At 36.4% G+C, this 18500-nt stretch overlaps 2 protein-coding genes across 2 annotated transcripts; both read left to right on the top strand.

Annotated features, from left to right (window-relative positions):
- The first annotated feature begins 3835 nt into the window (after positions 1 to 3835).
- On the top strand, positions 3836 to 10738 carry LOC7456221 (protoporphyrinogen oxidase 2). The gene is made up of 17 exons (XM_002298571.4): positions 3836 to 4018; positions 4128 to 4263; positions 4485 to 4550; positions 4728 to 4778; positions 4936 to 4992; positions 5503 to 5579; positions 5688 to 5724; positions 5879 to 5944; positions 6240 to 6280; positions 7023 to 7155; positions 7962 to 8141; positions 8707 to 8781; positions 9303 to 9426; positions 9534 to 9642; positions 9792 to 9866; positions 10023 to 10129; positions 10368 to 10738. The coding sequence occupies exons 1-17, from the start codon at positions 3942 to 3944 to the stop codon at positions 10493 to 10495; spliced, it is 1539 nt and encodes a 512-aa protein (XP_002298607.3). The 5' UTR covers positions 3836 to 3941; the 3' UTR covers positions 10496 to 10738.
- A 1368-nt stretch (positions 10739 to 12106) lies between these two features.
- On the top strand, positions 12107 to 16904 carry LOC7467706 (glutathione hydrolase 1). The gene is made up of 7 exons (XM_002298572.4): positions 12107 to 12756; positions 13228 to 13571; positions 13852 to 14370; positions 14450 to 14685; positions 15361 to 15622; positions 15879 to 16013; positions 16467 to 16904. Exons 1-7 carry the CDS (start codon positions 12744 to 12746, stop codon positions 16704 to 16706), a joined length of 1749 nt encoding a protein of 582 aa, XP_002298608.4. The 5' UTR covers positions 12107 to 12743; the 3' UTR covers positions 16707 to 16904.
- The last annotated feature ends 1596 nt before the right edge of the window (positions 16905 to 18500 follow it).

The raw sequence follows: 18500 nt of genomic DNA, 5'->3' as shown, positions 1-18500 counted from the left end.
GTTCAAGGAAGGAGCATTTACCCTTGTTGATGTAGAGATGTTCTGTTCTTAGCGTCTCCAAAACCTGGCGTAGGTGTTCCAAATGTACTGTAACAGACTTGCTAAAAATGAGTATATCATCAAAATATACTACAACAAATTTTCCAAGGAAAGGTCGAAGTGCTTGTGTCATGACACGCATAAACGTGCTTGGAGCATTGGTGAGGCCGAATGGCATAACTAACCATTCATATAGCCCTTCTTTTGTCTTGAAAGCAGTTTTCCATTCATCCCCAGGCTTTACTCGGATTTGGTGGTATCCACTCCGCAAATCAATCTTACTGAAGATCACGGCACCACCCAATTGGTCCAACATGTCATCCAAGCGTGGAATTGGAAACCGGTATTTCACTGTGATTTTGTTCACCGCTCGGCTGTCGATACACATTCGCCAGCTACCATCTTTTTTTGGGGTGAGTAATGCAGGTACAGCGCAGGGGCTCAAACTTTCACGGATGAATCCTTTAGTCAATAATTCTTGTACCTGTCTTTGGAGTTCAGCATGCTCAGTTGGGCTCATTCTATAATGAGGTAAATTGGGTAGAGACGAACCTGGAACAAAATCGATGGCATGTTGAATGTCTCGTAATGGTGGTAACTGTTGGGGAAGGTCTTCTGGCATTAAGTCTTCAAATTCTTGGAGAAGGAATTTAACACTTTCAGGGACTTTACCATCTAGTTGTTTGGATTCGCGTCCTACTAAGAAAAGAAGAATGTTCCCATCCTGCATGGCTTCTTTGACTTGTCGCATAGTCAGCATCAGGTTGGATTTCTTAGGACCTTCAAACGCAGAGATGTGGAGTGGTTCCAATACCACTTTTCGATCATGCATCTTGAACGAATAGGTATTCTCCAGACCATCATAATTGACACGCCTATCATACATCCATGGCCTCCCCAATAACAGATGACATACGGTCATTGGCAATACATCACACCAAACTTGGTCTTCGTACTTCTTGCCAAATGAAAATTTCACAAGACAGCGACTTTGAACCAAAATTGAATTGTTATCATTAATCCAACGCACCTGATATGGCGTGGGATGTGTCTCTTGGGAAAGACCAAGACGCTCAACTATTTCCTTGGCCACAACATTCATGCTACTACCGTTGTCGATGATAACATTCAGAGCTTTGTCTCCGTATGCAACCCTTGTGTGGAAGATATTGGTTCTCCTCCAGTCATGGTCCACATCCTCTTTGGTTTTATGCCCTGTCAAAACATGTTGAATCACACAAATGGGTAGATCAGTGGCTTGTAATCGTTCTTCCTTGGAATCAGTTTCTTCTTGGATATGGTCTTCTTCATGGTTAATTTCAGCATCATCAAACACTAGGTCCTTCTCACATATATAAGTCACTCTCTGATCTCGAGTGGGACATACCACCGCAAAGTGTCCACGTCCTTTGCATTTGTAACATTGGGGTCCCTCTCTGAAAGCCTTTTCTTTTCCTTTAAAATCACCATTCACATTTCCTCTTGTTGATTCGACTGTTGGTTTTGCACTGGTAGGGACTGGGAAACGAAAATTACCAGAGTCAGCAGAATAAAAACGACGTGTGTTATTCGAGGTCTGTCTCTCAAATTGTAAAGCTAGCTGGTAAGCTTCCTCAACATTATACAGTCGGGCCGTCAACATGTCTTTGCGAATATCAGGTTTCAATCCCTTCAAATACCGAGCTAATACTTGAGACTCGGTTTCGTTGGTCTTGCTCCTCACTGTTAGTTCATGAAATCGCTCTGTATACTGGTCCACCGTAGTTCTGTTATTTTGATTCCATTGGAGCATGTCTTCATAGATGAGTTGTTCATAGTTTATGGGTAAGTATTTTGCTTCTAACCGTGCCTTCATATCTTCCCACTCTACCATAGGGGCCTGACGGGTTCGCCTAAGTCTCTCTTCCACACTGCTCCACCAAGCACGGGCTGGTCCTTTAAGCTTTAATTTGACAAACTGAACCTTGCGTTCTCCAGGTACTGAGAACCAGTCGAAATAGTCTTCAAGTGAAGTAATCCAATCAAAAAATGCCTCCGGATTGAGTTTGCCATAGAAGTCTGCTACTTCCACCTTCATGCGTCTGGCTAATTCATCCCAGACGTTTCTTTGAACATCTGTATCGCGTGGTTGTCCATGTATAGCCCTGTGTCTCACCCCGCCCATCTGCACTTCCTTAATTTCATCTTCGTCGTCCCCAACCCCTTCTCGTCTTCTTTGTACACGTCTGGCTTCCCTAGGTGGTCGCCCCACTTCTCTATTGCTGCGTTCGTCAATTACGTCCAAACGATGCATCATCACGTTCAAAGTTTGAGAAAATTGATCAAGTTGTTGTTGAAAACTTGATGAGGCTTGAAAAGTATCGGTGTTTGGGTTTGGATTTGAAGAGCTGGGAATGTTGGAACCTTGATCCATGATGTTATATGAATGACCACTTCTGGTTTTTGGCATAAAGAAGTTTTGAAAATCAAAACCGGCTCTGATACCGATTTGGTGTCGCGATAAAATACAAACAAATTAGCTCTCAGAAATTAGAATCTCACCAATATCTGAAAACTCATTTGGACTCTCTCCAAATAATGAACAAGAATTTTACAAACTTAATCTGCCCTTTACTAATTAGAACGAGGCTTTAAATAGCCAAATTACAAACAACTGAAAATTACAAATAACTGAAATTGACAATTAAGTAATTAATTGTCCGTTACATAAAACAGTACCCACTTCCACCATCTTTAATGGGCACAATAAAAGAAATAGCAAAACAGACACAAATGATAATTAATAAGGGTAGTGGGCAGTTATTGACAATTAAAGGAAATAACAAAACGGACGCTAGTACTTATTATCTTGATGGCCACGTAGTGAAGCAAAGGCAAAATGCATCAGGAGGATAAAATATGATAATAATAAAAAAATTATTTTGAAAAAACAAAAAAAAACCCTTTAATATTTTTAAAGGTATCTTAATCGTTTCATTATGTTTTTTTGTTGTTATATATATATATATATATATATTTCATTAAATATTAAATTGCTTCTTGATTGATATGATAATAATAAAAAAACCATTATGAAAATACAAAAATATCACTTGACACAAGTTTTAATTTTTTTTTATTATAAAAGTATTTTGATCGTCTTATTGTATTTTTAAAATAAAAAAAGAGCTATTTATCCCAATTACTTTGATAATAACTAATAGGTTTTGTGAAAAGACTTCAATGCCTCAAATCACTAGTTTTAAGTTTTTTTGGTTGGAAAGAGCAAAATCATAAAAACACTATTTTAGTAAATAATATTTTCACTCACATTTCCCTTGCTAACCTCAAAAATTTTATTTTATAAAAAGAAGAAATAAAAAAAGCATATAAAGATTGATTATAAGAGAAACATGTATTGCCTGCTTCTTTGATAATAAGTTAATTAAAGAGAGTGTTTGACTTGTATGAAGGTTTGCTCTCCATGTTCAAATCCAAATTTTGCATCCTAGTGAAGAATTTAGAGATAATTTCTAGAGAATACATCATAGTATAAATATCTCATATAAATGATATTTTTTAGAAAGTAGAAATTTATTAAATTTATTTTAAATCTTTAAATATTAAATATTTTATTTTAAATCTCTAAATTAAAAGTCCATAATTTTTCATCTATTTCAAAGTTTTACTAATTAGATCATTAGAAAAAGGTGGCTGGGATAACAAGAAGAACCTTGGAGTGTCCAATGGGCCTGTAAAAATGATGGGCGAGGCTCAAATGAACTTGTAATTTTCTCTCTTCTTCTAAAACATGAAAGCAAAGCCCATAAAGTAAACTACCATCACCTGGTTCATCTTCTTTGCATTTCCACCAACTACTATCCGTTGACGCTGCCACCTTAGGACTGACTGATAGTTCTGAAATGACTGCAGCTGCCAAAGACGACGATTTTGGCAGTAAGCAAAGTAAAAATGTAGCTGTTATAGGTGCAGGCGTTAGGTATCATTTGTTTTTGGACTTTTGGTTTCTGGGTTTTCTTTCTGTAGTTTAATTGTGTGTGTGTGTGATTGTGCTCTCACTTTTGTATTTTTTTTTGTTTTTGTTTAAGTGGGCTTGCTGCTGCATACAAGCTGAAATCAAATGGGGTGAAAGTGACAGTCTTTGAAGCTGAAGGAAGAGCTGGAGGCAAATTAAGAAGTGTTTCCCATCATGATCTTGTTTGGGATGAAGGAGCTAATACCATGGTTACCATTTATTTGTCTAAGTTTTTTTTTTCAATCTTTCGTGTTAATCTTTGCTTCTTGCTTTGTGAATCACAAGTGCGCGTAATTGGAAAAAAAATTTCTTGGGGCAGAGAGTTTATTTTGGCAAGCTGCATGGAATCATGGATTCTTTCTTAATTAACATTTGTTAATGATTGTTTTGGTTTTTGGTGAAGTGAGTTTTTTTTTCCCACACTGTGCAGACTGAGAGTGAAGTGGAGGTCAAAAGCTTACTTGATGATCTTGGGCTTAGAGAGAAGCAACAATTTGTAAGGCTTATTGTTCTTAACTTTATCTCTTAGCCTAATGCCATTTTCTTTTTTCAAATGCTTAGGTTATCAGTGCTCCATATTATGAAATGATTTCCTGTGTGCTCTAGTTGAATCTTGAGAGTTCGTGATGGATTCTTTTTTGTTGGCTTAATTTATTGATGTCTACCTTTGCAGCCAATTGCACAGAACAAACGGTATATTGTGAGGAATGGAATGCCTGTACTGGTATATCTATCTTATGGTCTCTTTGTTGCCAACTAATAAGTTTATTTCCCTTGTTTCTTAGACGAAAGGAACATGCTTATTGTACTTTGTCTATCCTTTTTCTATCTGCAGCTATGTTTTTCTTATTAGCGTATGCTCTTCTCATGTTTTGTGCCAGATACCAACAAATCCAGTTGCACTGATCAAGAGCAACTTTCTCTCGGCGCAATCAAAGGTTTGTCTTTCTGGGACAAGTCTGAGGACCATCCAATAAATTAGAAGCATCCCACCGCTGTTTTTCGCCTCATGATGCAATATTTTTTGTTCATCAACAGTAGGCACATAACTTAATTTTTGCATATAGAAGGATTGTTGGTTAGCAACCTGAAAGCTCCTGGAATCTTGAAAACCACCACTTTTTGCTGCTCTGTTTCTTATTTGAATGGTGGGCTCTGGGAATCTTGCTATTGCATCTTGTTTTCTAGGAATATGAAGCATTGATTGGTAGTTTCATTATTGATAGTAGGATTACCTTGTCTGCCTACCATTTCTGACATGCATGATTTTGTTAACATGAAATTGTCTGATTTAAAAAGTTAACTAGGATCACTTGTCAAAAAAAAAAAAAAAAACCATTGGTTCTTTGCACAAAGATTCAGTTTGATGTTCAAGCTTGATAAACAAGCTGCAACTTTTCATTTTTATTTTTGTGCATTCTTAAGGGCATGCATTTTTCTGGTTGCAGTTGCAAATTATTTTGGAGCCATTCTTATGGAAGAAAAATGAGTCCTCAAAAGTGTCTGACGCTGATATACAAGAAAGGTGATAAACTCAACTTATCGAGGTTGTTCATCTCTTGCACACTTGTTCTTTATCTCATTTACATCGTGAGGTTTTGATATTCACCTCACTCACACCTTTATCCCGCAGTGTTGGTGAGTTCTTTCAGCGACATTTTGGGAAAGAGGTATTGTATTCTTTACAATACAACAGATTTATACCTGCCATATTAACCAGCAGAGGATCTTTTATATTTTGTCTAAATTTTGAAATGAGACCAGATTTTTATATAGAAGTGTTTGATTATCATTGATCTTACTTTTCTGTTTCTTCCTTCTAAGGTTGTTGATTATCTTATCGATCCTTTTGTTGCTGGCACAAGTGCTGGAGATCCTGAATCTCTTTCTGTAAGTAAGGGCCAAGATATTTGGACCACTTGTATAAGTTATGGGATCTTTTTATTAGGACACCACTGGAAAATGTTCTTTGGTCTGGTATTCTGCTGGTGCTATGCATCTGAATATATTCGATTGTGATAGGAAGAATGGAATCTGCTTTAGGATACTGAAACTAAAAGTTTTATTGAACTGCTCTTAAGAACTATGGCATCTATTTTAATAGTTATGATATGGTCTTCTTGGCGCCAACTCTTTTCCTTTCATTCTGGATTTTTATTGATAGTATTGTCTTTGCCTGAAACAGGCACGCCACAATTTTCCAGACCTGTGGAATCTAGAGAAGCGGTATATTCTATGCTTCTTTTTATGTACTGTTGTTCATTTTTCCTTGCATAGTTTGAGTTTGAATTGGACTGCAGTTGATTCATTCTCTTCCAGTTTCTGTCATTTGCAAATCCCACATTTAGTGAAGTTATTGGCTAGACCAATATTTTGCTGCCTTTTTACAGCGCTGGAAGATTCTTACTGGATGCCATGATACATTTGAACTTGATATTCTATTCTCTTAGCATTCTGAAATTAGACGTGCCCTTTTCATTTGGCTCAGTATGATGCTTGTTGAGAACTGTGGCAAACTTGTTTTAAATCCACATAGTGACCCTAACTGCTTAGTTACTGATGAAAAATATAAAGCTGAATATTTTAATTTTCATACAGTAAACCATATTTTTGTTTGGCCTTCGTAGTAATGTTGCACTTCTGTGTTGGTAAGGTTTTTGTTCAGCAAATCCTCTTTAGTTTTAGTCTGGCTTTAGTGATGCTTGAAATCTAGTTGTATTTTTTTTCTGAATCTCTGCAGTTTGGTTGCTTACAAGCTCACCCATTATTCATCAATAGGAGCAGCCATGTTATTGTTGCATTTTTAAATAGATGCAAGCAGTCTTCTAGGCTAAATTGTTAAAGTTTGATGAACGACTCTGACACTGATGAAGTACTACAGATCAATGATTGACATTCTATTAATATAGTAATGCTTGCTGCATGATATCTGCTTGTTTATTAATGCAAACCTTTTCTGTTCGACCAGGTTTGGTTCTATCATAGCTGGGGCAGTTAAAGCCAAGCTATCTGCCAAAAAAGAGAAGAATGGAGAAAAAAAAGGTTCTTCGGAAAAAAAGAAACGTCAACATGGTTCATTTTCTTTTCTAGGTGGAATGCAGGTAGTTATTCTGGGTACTGTTTCTTTTCTTTTCCAAGAAGACGTGGTTTGAACTATTTATAACCTTTACATGTAGGAAGTAGGAACATCCCTTAGCTGTTCAGATCTGATGCTACCACTTTTGCTTTCATTACTTGCTTTCGTTGAATAATAATTGTGGATAAGTTTTCTAGGCTGCTACTGAGCCCTTCAAAATACACTTGCAGATTACTTTAGTCAAGCCCCTTTCATATTTGCAGCTTAATAGGCGTGTAGTTCTACGTCATTCACTTAGCATATTTTGAACCAGTGGCCATAGAACCTAACATGCTTTGAAGCACATTCTTAATAATGAAATTTCCTGTCATGAAGATGCATTCACTAATATTAGCTTCTTATTTGGGGGAGTAGATTGCCTGAAATGATAGGAATAAAATCATTCCACACCCAAAACTTCAGGATATAGATGTTTGACCAGCTTTTCATTGCGTACAGCACTGCAGGTGAAAACATCCTTATGAATATTTTGATTTCATGCAGAAGCAAAATTGGCAACAGAAATCTATGGTTAAGTCCCAGGTCCTAGACCTTAGGTTCATTTTTCCTCTTATCATTCAGATTTTATCTATGGTCACCATATCTATTTTAATATTACCTTTCCTTCGAGCTCTACTCAGAATTCTCTTTGCGCTCTCTTGTTCTCTCAATATGCAGAGACTTAAGTGGTATCCTTACTGATAGTGTTGTTGAAATTTGACCCTTTGCATGTACTTTTTTGCTTGTAGACCAAATAAATGGTCCTTATTTTCGTGTTTATGTATTTTGCAGACACTCACTGATACGCTGTGCACAGAGCTTGGGAAAGATGGAGTTAAACTAGAATCAAAGGTCTTGTCATTGTCTTACAGTTATGATGGCAAGTCAACTTTTGAGAACTGGTCAGTTTCATATGCTTCTAAGGGTGGCAAGCATGCACAAGCATCATCTTATGATGCTGTCATCATGACGGTTAGTTCTTTTTTAATTGAGTTTTTTTTTTTTGGTGGTTTTGTATAGTTTAGTTTTTCTTATTGTGATACTGCATAACTGAGTCATCCTGTCAATCATATCCAACATCTTTAAAATGTGACTGGTGCTGAGAAAGAATTCAACTGCTGCTTAGTTGATTAAGAAATAAACAAGATAGAAGGAAAGAAAGAGACAAAAGACAGTACAATTGTACACTGAGACGCTGATTACCGAACACTTGCCCCACTTCTTAAGACTGACTTGGACAGTTGGAGTGAAAAAAGTCAAGTTTCTCAAGAACTTGAACTCGTAACTCCAAAACTTTGATCCTTTATTTTATTGTTTGAATATCTATGCATTGACTGACCATTATGACCATTGTAAGAATACTCTTTGTGCATCTGCATTTACCTTTTGCTTTTAAGATTTGGATGGCATCTTACCCTCTTTATCTCTTAAATGCATTGGCATGCATAAACATTCACATATGCAACTCCTAATACCATTTACTGTTTATAGAAGATTTTATTTTTTCACATTCTAACAGTGAACTTTTGTATTTTAGGCACCATTGTGCAATGTTAAAGAAATTAATATTAATAAAGGCAGAAATCGCTTCTCGCTGGACTTTCTTCCCCAGGTACCAACAATTTTGTTTATTGATTACATATCTTCATATGTATTTACTTACACATGGGGTGTAGTATACAAATGCAAGCATCATTGTTCAAATAGCTGCAGAACATGAAATGCACAGTATGGTTACATGCATTATTGCCGAAAATATTTTTTGTATTTAAGCTTCTGCTCTTTCTCTGTCAAATTCATTTGCTTATTCCTAGTAAAGGAAGATACTTTCATACCAAACAAGAATCTAAAAAACTGGTAAATTCCAATTGAGATGCCAATTTATTATATTTTTTTTGTCCAAATATATGCATATCGTTCCTGGAACAAATCATACTTACCTGGATGCAAATTCTGCACCACAAGTTGGATGACTTGAAATAAGTTTGTTTCTGTGAAAAGATTATTTTGCACAAATTGACTGTTATCATCTAAGAGACATCCTCATAAAGAAGTGACCAGCCAAAATTAATGAAGTTTTTTTAACAACCTTGCGGTTTGGTTTGAATCATTCTTTTCCATGTTATTATGCAGATGAGTTACATGCCACTTTCAGTCATAATTACTACCTTTAAGAAAGAGGACGTCAAGAGGCCTCTAGAAGGATTTGGAGTTCTTGTTCCTTCTAAGGAGCAACAAAATGGTTTAAAAACTCTTGGTAATACTTTGCTAGGCTCACCACGGTGGAGGAACTTGGATAATTTTCACTAGTTAGCTATACATATACTCTCTTGCACTCACCATGCTTGAATTGTGTTTTGCCAGGTACACTCTTCTCATCTATGATGTTTCCAGATCGTGCACCCAAGGACTCGTATCTCTATACCACCTTTGTTGGTGGGAGCCGAAACAAGGAACTAGCAAAAGCTTCAACGTATAAAAAGCTCCAAACTTTTCATTTTGTAATTCCTGTCAGCAACTTTCTGGTTTCACACACAAGATCACTTATCTACTCTGGATTTTAATTATTACTGTGGTGATATTTTGAGCAACTAAACCTTTTTCCAATAATTTATTTTTCAGGGATGATTTGAAAGCGATTGTTACTTCTGATCTTAGACAGCTGTTAGGGGTGGAGGGAGAGCCGAAATTTGTGAAGTATTTTAAATCTTAAGCCTTTTATAATTTGCTAATTATATTACTTTAGTCTATTTTCTTTCCCAAGTTGAAGCTGGCAGTAATTTAGTAAGAGCAATGAGTTACTTTGTTTACTGTGATCTATACTCTTACAGCTTCAACTGTACTTGATTGCAGTCATTACTACTGGAGTAAAGCATTTCCTTTGTATGGAAAGAACTATGATTTAGTGTTAGAAGGAATTGAGAGAATGGAGAAAAATCTTCCTGGATTTTTCTACGCAGGTAAGTGCTTATTGATTGAAGTTTGGGATTTAACTTCCAGTCATGTAATTCTAAGATCCCCCCTCAAGCTGGTGCTATTCTAAACTGGTAGCATTTCATTTGAATCCCCAATCTCTGCAATTTTGCAGGAGATAAGGCAAATGGGTTATGTTGACCACATGTGAGAAGTTTCATTGCTCCTATTGAATTCTTATTCCTATTCTAATTCTTATTCTTGGATGAATGATGAAATCTTCAGGTAACCACAGAGGTGGATTGTCCGTGGGCAAAGCAATAGCCTCTGGATGCAAAGCAGCTGATCTTGTGATCTCCCATTTGAATTCTTCGGCTGATGACAAGATGCTGAAGAAAGGATCACAATCGTAGGAACATGAATTGCCTTCCTGGCTATTAGCTGATGCAAACGATACTCTTCTCATGCTGATCGCTTCTCATTGATCTAAGAATATTCACAATATATATATATAAAAAAATGTAAGAACTGCTTTTAGTTGTATGAATATAGATTAAGTTCTTCTTGTCAATGTGTCAGAATGCTAAGCCTTTATAGCATCTGTTACTACTACACCTGGTAATCATCTAATGCAAGTTAGGCTTACATGGATTTTAGTTGGTTTTTTATTTGGCACAAGAGGGTCAATTTTTGAGTACCACACTTCTAAGAGTTTGCACCTTGTCAGCCGCATGATATATCCTGAAAACAAGTCAAATCATGTTTACTCCTAATTTTTCTCAAGAACAAATGCTGAGAAATAGGAGCGCAAGGTGAATCCAATAATCATACTGTATGATTGTAAGAATACCATGAGTATTTACATGCATGTGCTCAAGCAGGGCCTCTCTGGAGTGCCTAACCCTCGAAATATGGGAAAGCCTCATTCTGCTCCCAAACAATGCCTCCATTATCAATTGAGTCCTTAGTCTCTTAATTTTATCAATTTTGTTTCAATCTTAATTGATATTAGACAATTTCACCCCTTCATCAATTTATTGTTAGTTATAGTTAACATCCAAATCTTTTTTTTTTTTTTTGAAATCAAATATAGGAAAATACATCTTTAGCACCGTATAACAAATTTGGCCCAACATCTTTAGCAGGCCAAATAGGGGAGAGAGCAAACGAAGAGAGTCAAAGAAGACAGCATGCAGTTGAACTCTGTCTCAAAACTGAAAGCTTACGAAAAGACAACTAACTCAGTGTCTTTATCAGAGACAAGTTTCTCTAAAGCCAAATGGGTGGTTGCCACATGTGCATGCATACACCGTTCTTTTAACTGCACTTTCACTGCAGTAGTGCATTCCATGAACTCGCGCCTGAAGAAGAAGCTGAAAAGGGTATTTTTTTTTTAATTTTTTTTTTCTTGTTCATGTGATGTGAGTGTTCTTTTTTAGTTCCCTCATTTACATGTCATTTTAATTATTTAAAATTTTTTATTTTATCATGTGTTACTTGATTTTCTTTATGATTGATGATTGTATTGATTGGATAAATATAAAGCCTTTATTATTTTTCTCAACATGTTTTTTTATCAAGATTTTAAATAAAAATCTTTACGAGTTTTTTATTTATATTTAAAGATAATATTAAAGTCTTACAATTATTTTAAAAAATAACCTTAAAGGCAAAAGTTACTCAAGTCAATAACAAGAAAGAAAAAAAAAATTCCATGGGATAATATTTAACTCTCTATATTATATATAAAAAACAAGGTTATTAAACTTTATTTTTATTTGTAATTTTAAAAATATAACACCAAATTAATACTTCAAGAAATGTCATAAAAAATATAATAAAAAAATAACTTTTAAATTGTGATTCCAAGGACAATAAAAAAAAAAAAAACAAGGTTATTAAAACGTAGAATTATTGGAGTTTTAATTACTTCATCAAATATAGGTTGATAGTAATCTTATTGGACAATAAAAAACAAGTTTACTAAATTGTGATTTTATTGATTGGATTACCATCAAAATATACTGTTTTAATTTGTTTTCTCCACATTCGAGTTTTCTGTGTAGAAGTAATCTGGGAAATGTTTGAAGATAATAACAACTTCGGCTAAGCTGCCATTTTTTTTTTTTGCATTGACATGGCATTCTATGCCAGAGTTTTTGAGTGTTGAATGTAGTTATCCAATTTCTTCCTTTAAAAGGAACCTGGGAAATGTTTGCAGATAACAACAACCCAGGCTAAGTTAAGCATGCCATTTAATTGTTTGTGCGTTGGCTTGGCATCATATGCCAGATAGATGGATAATAAAGATCATAAATGTGTGCTCTATGGAGTAATGTTTTCATTAAATTTTCTTTCTGAGATAACTATGGCAGATAGATTTTGATTGGATTTGCATATGATGGTATTTGGAGAATGAAGATTGACAGAATCTGACAGGTTTCTGTAGCAAATAAATTTGTTACTGTGAAATTTATTTGCTTCCTAGTTTAGCATGCCAAGGTTAACCTGTCCTTTTCCCTTAATGGAAGTTATAATATAGATTAGTTCATGAATAAATTGAGAATATAGAGTCCTAATTTTCCCATGATAGTCTCTGCTTCCAAGTGAATTGGGTGAGAGTGGAAATACATCTCCTTTCGCTTGTGCTTTCTGTACTCAATGGCATCTGCATGTAAGTAAATCCTACTCTGCCGTTTATTTTGTGACCTCTTCCATCTCTAACATGCGCATCTGGATGAGTGGTATGATCGGTTTTTTTCGTTTTGCTATTAGTCTTGGTGGATTATTGATGGCTGCGGCTGTTAGTTCAATTTGTTTCTTACCAAAGAGTGTTAGTTTTGCTAGAAACTGGAACTAGACGAGGCACATTCCCCCCCACCCACCAGTTATTTCACTAAATTCGAAGCATTTTAGATGGTAGTCTGATTTGATTTGATTGCTTGATGTGGATATGGATAAAAGTCACTTACATTTGTGATCCAAGAGGCTCATCAAACTCCTCTTCCTCCGCCCCTGTCTCTCTCACAAAGATGTTAACTTAAAGCAAGAAGGCTGCCTGTCTTATTGTTTTTATTCGAAGTTAGAAAACAAATGTGTTTTTAGTTTCTCTGTTGCTGATCTAAACACTATTTCTGGTTGGCAGCTTTTCTCTTATTATGGACGACTCTTGCATTTCTCTTCAGTTCACCACTGCTGCCTACTTTGGGTCTTGGCAATCTGGGTGGCCCAACCCATCAAAGACATGATGTTGTGGCAAGCCATGGTGTTGTTGCTACTGATGATGGCAGATGTTCCAGAATTGGGATGGATGCTCTTCGTGAAGGTGGTCATGCAGTTGATGCTGCTGTCGCCGCATCTCTTTGCTTGGGAGTCGTGGGACTAGCGTCAAGTGGTATGGGGGGAGGATCCTTTATGTTGATCTTGCTAGCTAGCGGAGAGGCACAAGCCTTTGATATGAGAGAAACTGCCCCTATGAAAGCTTCCGAGGTGCTCCGATTTGCTTCAATAATTATGTTTTTTATGGTGTTGAACTTTACTGAGATCATTCACCTGAAAAGTTATATGCACTTGGTGTTACATATGAGACATGCCATAGCCCTTCATAGAGCTGATCTCTTCAGGTGCCACAATTCCACTGGTGGTACCGTTTTCTATTCAGACAATACGAGGGAAATGCATGGTTACATAGACTTATCAAGGGAAACCTTGTCTAGTCAATCAATCCACCAGTACTCCCTCTCTACTCACATTGATTCTCTCTTTTCAGGATATGTATGCTGGCAATGCTACTAAAAAAGCTAGAGGTGCGCTCTCAATAGCAGTTCCAGGGGAACTTGCTGGTCTTCACAGAGCTTGGAGAAAGTATGGAAGGCTTCCATGGAAAAGGCTTGTAAGGCCAGCTGAGCAGCTTGCTTGCAAAGGATTCAAAATTTCACCGTACCTTCATATGCAGATGGTCAAAACAGAATCAGGGATTCTGGCTGACAAGGGGCTTCGAGACTTGCTTACATCCAATGGCAAACTTTTGCAACCAGGAAATATCTGCCACAACAAGAAACTAGCACACACACTCAGAAAGATATCAAAGCATGGCATAGAGGCCTTCTATAACGGATCAATAGGATCCAAATTGGTTAAGGATATCCAGAAGGCTGGAGGGATCTTGACAAGAGAGGATTTGCGGAGATATCAAGTTAAAATGCGAGATCCAATCGTTGCTGATATTCTAGGCTTCAAAATACTTGGAATGCCCCCTCCTTCTTCTGGGGGTGCTTCAATGATGCTCGTAAGTGTGTATCTTTGTCCTTACTTTCTTCATGCTTCGCAGAAAAAGAGACTACGATTAATAGTTTTCACTGCCACAGATTTTGAACATTCTTGCCCAATACGGAGCCCCTTCTGGCATTTCGGGCCCTCTTGGGATCCATCGAGAAATTGAAGCTCTAAAACATGCATTCGCTGTTAGAATGAATCTTGGTGACCCTGATTTTATCAATGTCACTGAAGTCGTATCCGACATGCTGTCTCCCAAATTTGCTGAAATGTTAAAGAAAACCATATATGACAATATGACTTTTGATCCTCGTCATTATGGTGGCAGGTACGCTACTTCTTTTATGAGAGTCTGGATGATTTACATGATTATAACTGTAAGCACTAAATATATTTTATTTGTATCTTACCAGCACAAAACTGCGTGCTCTCTCCGTTTGGTCGAGAACTTGATAGCCTGTCTATATGATTTATGTTCGTGGCAGTCTCTGTATGGGGAAAAAAAAATTGATGTGCATATGTTCATGTGCTAGAATTTATGTTCACAATGGTCATAATATCGTTGTATCATTCCACTGGGAGCTGTCCTTTTTGCCGGCAAGACATTTCCAAATCATTTGGATTCAAATTTCATGAAAGAAATGATTATCAATGTGAACCTGTGCAATGATACTCCAAATACGTTTTTAGGTTTCTCATTGCTGCTTAGTTGTTAATACGTTTTTAGGTTTCTCATTGCTGCTTAGTTGTTAATTTTGCATCTGTTTCAAACTCTTCTACATTCAGCTGTGTATAAGGTAAAGGAGTTTCTCTTTTGGTGCAAGCATGCACTTCTGGATGTGTATTATGCTGTTATTTAGAGAGCTAGCCTGTGAAGCACAATATCAGAACAACAAAAGTAACTGTGTATTTGATTGTTGCCAAAAGAATCCACATGTTCCCATTCATCATATTTATTACAGCATCTATAACTATCATCTTCACTTAACTCTTTTTCTGTCAGGTGGAACCAGATCCATGATCACGGCACCAGTCATATTTCAGTTGTAGATATTGAACGAAATGCTGTCTCCATGACCAATACTGTGAACGCATATTTTGGTTCGAATATACTGTCTCCGAGTACGGGAATACTCCTAAACAATGAAATGGATGAGTTCTCCATCCCCATGAACAATGGAGACGTTCCACCTCCAGCACCTCCCAATTCCATCCGCCCAGGGAAGAGGCCATTATCATCCATGACGCCTACTATCATTTTGAAGGTATTATGCTTCGAGATTTTTCTACTCAACATATCATGGTTCCTCTACTCAATTTTGTGCTAGTCGATAAAAGAATCCCAGTATCTTCCTACAGATAATATGCTCTTTCGAGTGGGGTCACAACTCACAAAGGGCTAGGATAGCATGCCCTACATTATTGGCCTCTGAACATAGATAACTAATATTGCAAAGCTTGTTTGGCCTCTATAACTAGCACTACTGTTTAATCTTTCCATGTCTTCCTATGCTTCTTCAGGATGAGAAACTGAAAGCCGTGGTAGGTGCAAGTGGAGGAGCCATGATCATTGCTGGGACTACAGAGGTTATCTTAAATCATTTGAGGGGCATGGATCCACTCCATTCTGTGCTTGCTCCAAGAGTTTATCATCAGGTTTTTATTAATGTCCACAGTGCTAACTTCATTAATATTTTTTATTCTGTTCCCAACTGCTTTATTAGTCTTCCCCGTATTTATTAAGATTTACAAGCTCTACACTTTCCAGTTTCTAGCTGTTTGTTTGGCTTCTGGGTAAGTTCCTATGTTCAGTTTAATCTATATTTGTGTAAATGTATTCTGAGCTCAATGACTCATGAGTAATTTGACCACACACACACACACACATATATATCCTCATGATGGGAATTAAGCTCTGGTAATAGCATTTTATACTGTTCTTGATTTCTTCAACATATGTATTTCTGCTATGAGTTTTAGAATTTGGATATTGGGTTCAAGCCTGCAACCAAGGGCATATTAACATCCATTTTTCACAGACTTAGTAGTTAATTTGAACAGCCAGCAATCCAAGCTTCTAACATTCTCCCTACAATGTTGTCTTTGCAGCTGATACCTAACGTGGTGCAGTATGAGAATTGGACGACACCATATGGTGAACACTATGAAGTTCCTGCTAATGTCAGAACATTCCTTCGTAAACGGGGCCATGTCCTACAGAGCCTTGCTGGTGGGAGTATTTGTCAATTCATTTTTGTTGATGCAGAAACTAGCAGGAAAAATAAAGGTAGGGGTGAGCTAGTGGGTGTCAGCGACCCTAGAAAAGGAGGTTTTCCTGCTGGCTATTAATATGGTTAGGTCTGTTTACTTCCCTAATAGAATGATTCAAGCGCTAATAGGCAAAGGTTGAAATAAAATAATTGTGTTGAATAACTTCGGACTGATTTCTTTGGTGGATAGCAGCATGTGCCCTGGATTTTTCAATTTTGTAGTTCAGAACGAACCAAAATTTGCTTAAAGAATAAAAATTGGAACTTTTATCTGCGATACCAATTTCAAGGAAACCTAAATTTAGCTGATAATTTTGAGTTATAGCCATAAGTATTCAAAGGTCTGATTCGGATAAGACTCAGGTAGGCCGACTAGTAAGTTAATAGGTCAACTCATAATTATCACAAGATGATGATGTTATTTGGAATAAAAAAGTGAAATAAAATAACTACAATAATATTATTTTAAACAGAACCTTTTAAAAAAATATTTGGAGTTACTCAATTGAGTTACATTGAAGTTTGACCGAGTTAAATAGATAATACATCAGGTCAACTTTCTATAATATTTGGAGTTTACTCAATTGAGTTACATTGAAGTTTGACCGAATTAAATAGATAATACATCAGGTCAACTTTCTATAAAAATTAAAAGCAAATCTAGTCTACACTTAGCTTCGAGTTAATGGATCATTAATTTAAATTTTGAATAATAGATCATCAAATTAACTCGTTACACCAAATCAAGTTTTATAAATATAATTATAGACTTAAATGGATTAATCAATTAATATGTTCATATATATTGTGAATTTTCTCTAAGAATTTTACGAATTTTACTCTTCCCGAGTTTCATCTCAATTAAATTCTTTATCTTATATATCAAACCAAACATAAATCAATCCTACCCCATTTACACTTCTATATTAAACATTTTGAGTTTTGTACTTGAACCTCGACAAGATTAGGAAATTAATGAATTTCTACGTAAAAAAGGTTGGCCTGAGGCCATCAGATGTTGCTAGACGCTTTGGAGAAGAGAATCAGTCCAAGACGCTCAGTTTTGAATGTGCTGATGTTTAAGGACGTTAATGTCACCTGGATTTTAAATATATGTAAGAATGATTTTGAAAAGATGTTCCTTGGTTATCATGAGGAGGATTGCTCTGAAGTGATCAAGGCATACGAGGGCGAGATTGAATTTCAAGGACTCGTTAAATGAGAGCGACACATTATTTGATCAAGGATTGAACTCTTATAGTTTTGTCTCAAGGATTCACTGAGATCAGATGAGTTTACATTCTTCTGTCAGTTTCCACAACTTAGTGCTGTCCCAGCAATGATTTTTGCTGGTATGTATTTCTGTGAGAATGACAGTGACATCATGTTCTTGAAGAAACATGTGAAATGTTATAAATTTCTTTGCTTGAGTTCATGCTTAGTTTCTTTATTCATCATTAGTTTATGAGTACTAAATTTGATATTAGTTGCTTAATGGTATTCTCACCTCAACTTAAGCCCACAAAGCATCCAAAGTGCTTTGCAGAACATTTTGGTTCGACTCGACTGTCAAGTCTTCGGTCGTGTACCTATTTCGTAGAGCTTGGTTGATTTTGAGACTAATTTGATCACTGCATTTCTTTGTAGTGTAATTTTACTGTTTCTTCAGTTAATTTGATGGCAAAAAATCAAGAATTTAGCCTGACCAGAGTAAAACAGTTCCTCTCTTGTTCTAAATTCAATATTACTAACATTTACAAGGATAGTTTTGGCTCTAAGAGGTTTAAGGAAGCAGGTGCCTACATGTAGATGAGGTTGGCGCAACAGATGCCATTGATATGATGGTGCTGGAAGCCACTGAACTCTGGAAGTA

The sequence above is a fragment of the Populus trichocarpa genome, chromosome 1, assembly GCF_000002775.5.
Source record: "Populus trichocarpa isolate Nisqually-1 chromosome 1, P.trichocarpa_v4.1, whole genome shotgun sequence".
Lineage (NCBI taxonomy): Eukaryota > Viridiplantae > Streptophyta > Magnoliopsida > Malpighiales > Salicaceae > Populus > Populus trichocarpa.
The sequence above is the reverse complement of the archived record's forward strand: the minus strand, read 5'-3'. Positions and strand labels throughout refer to the sequence as shown.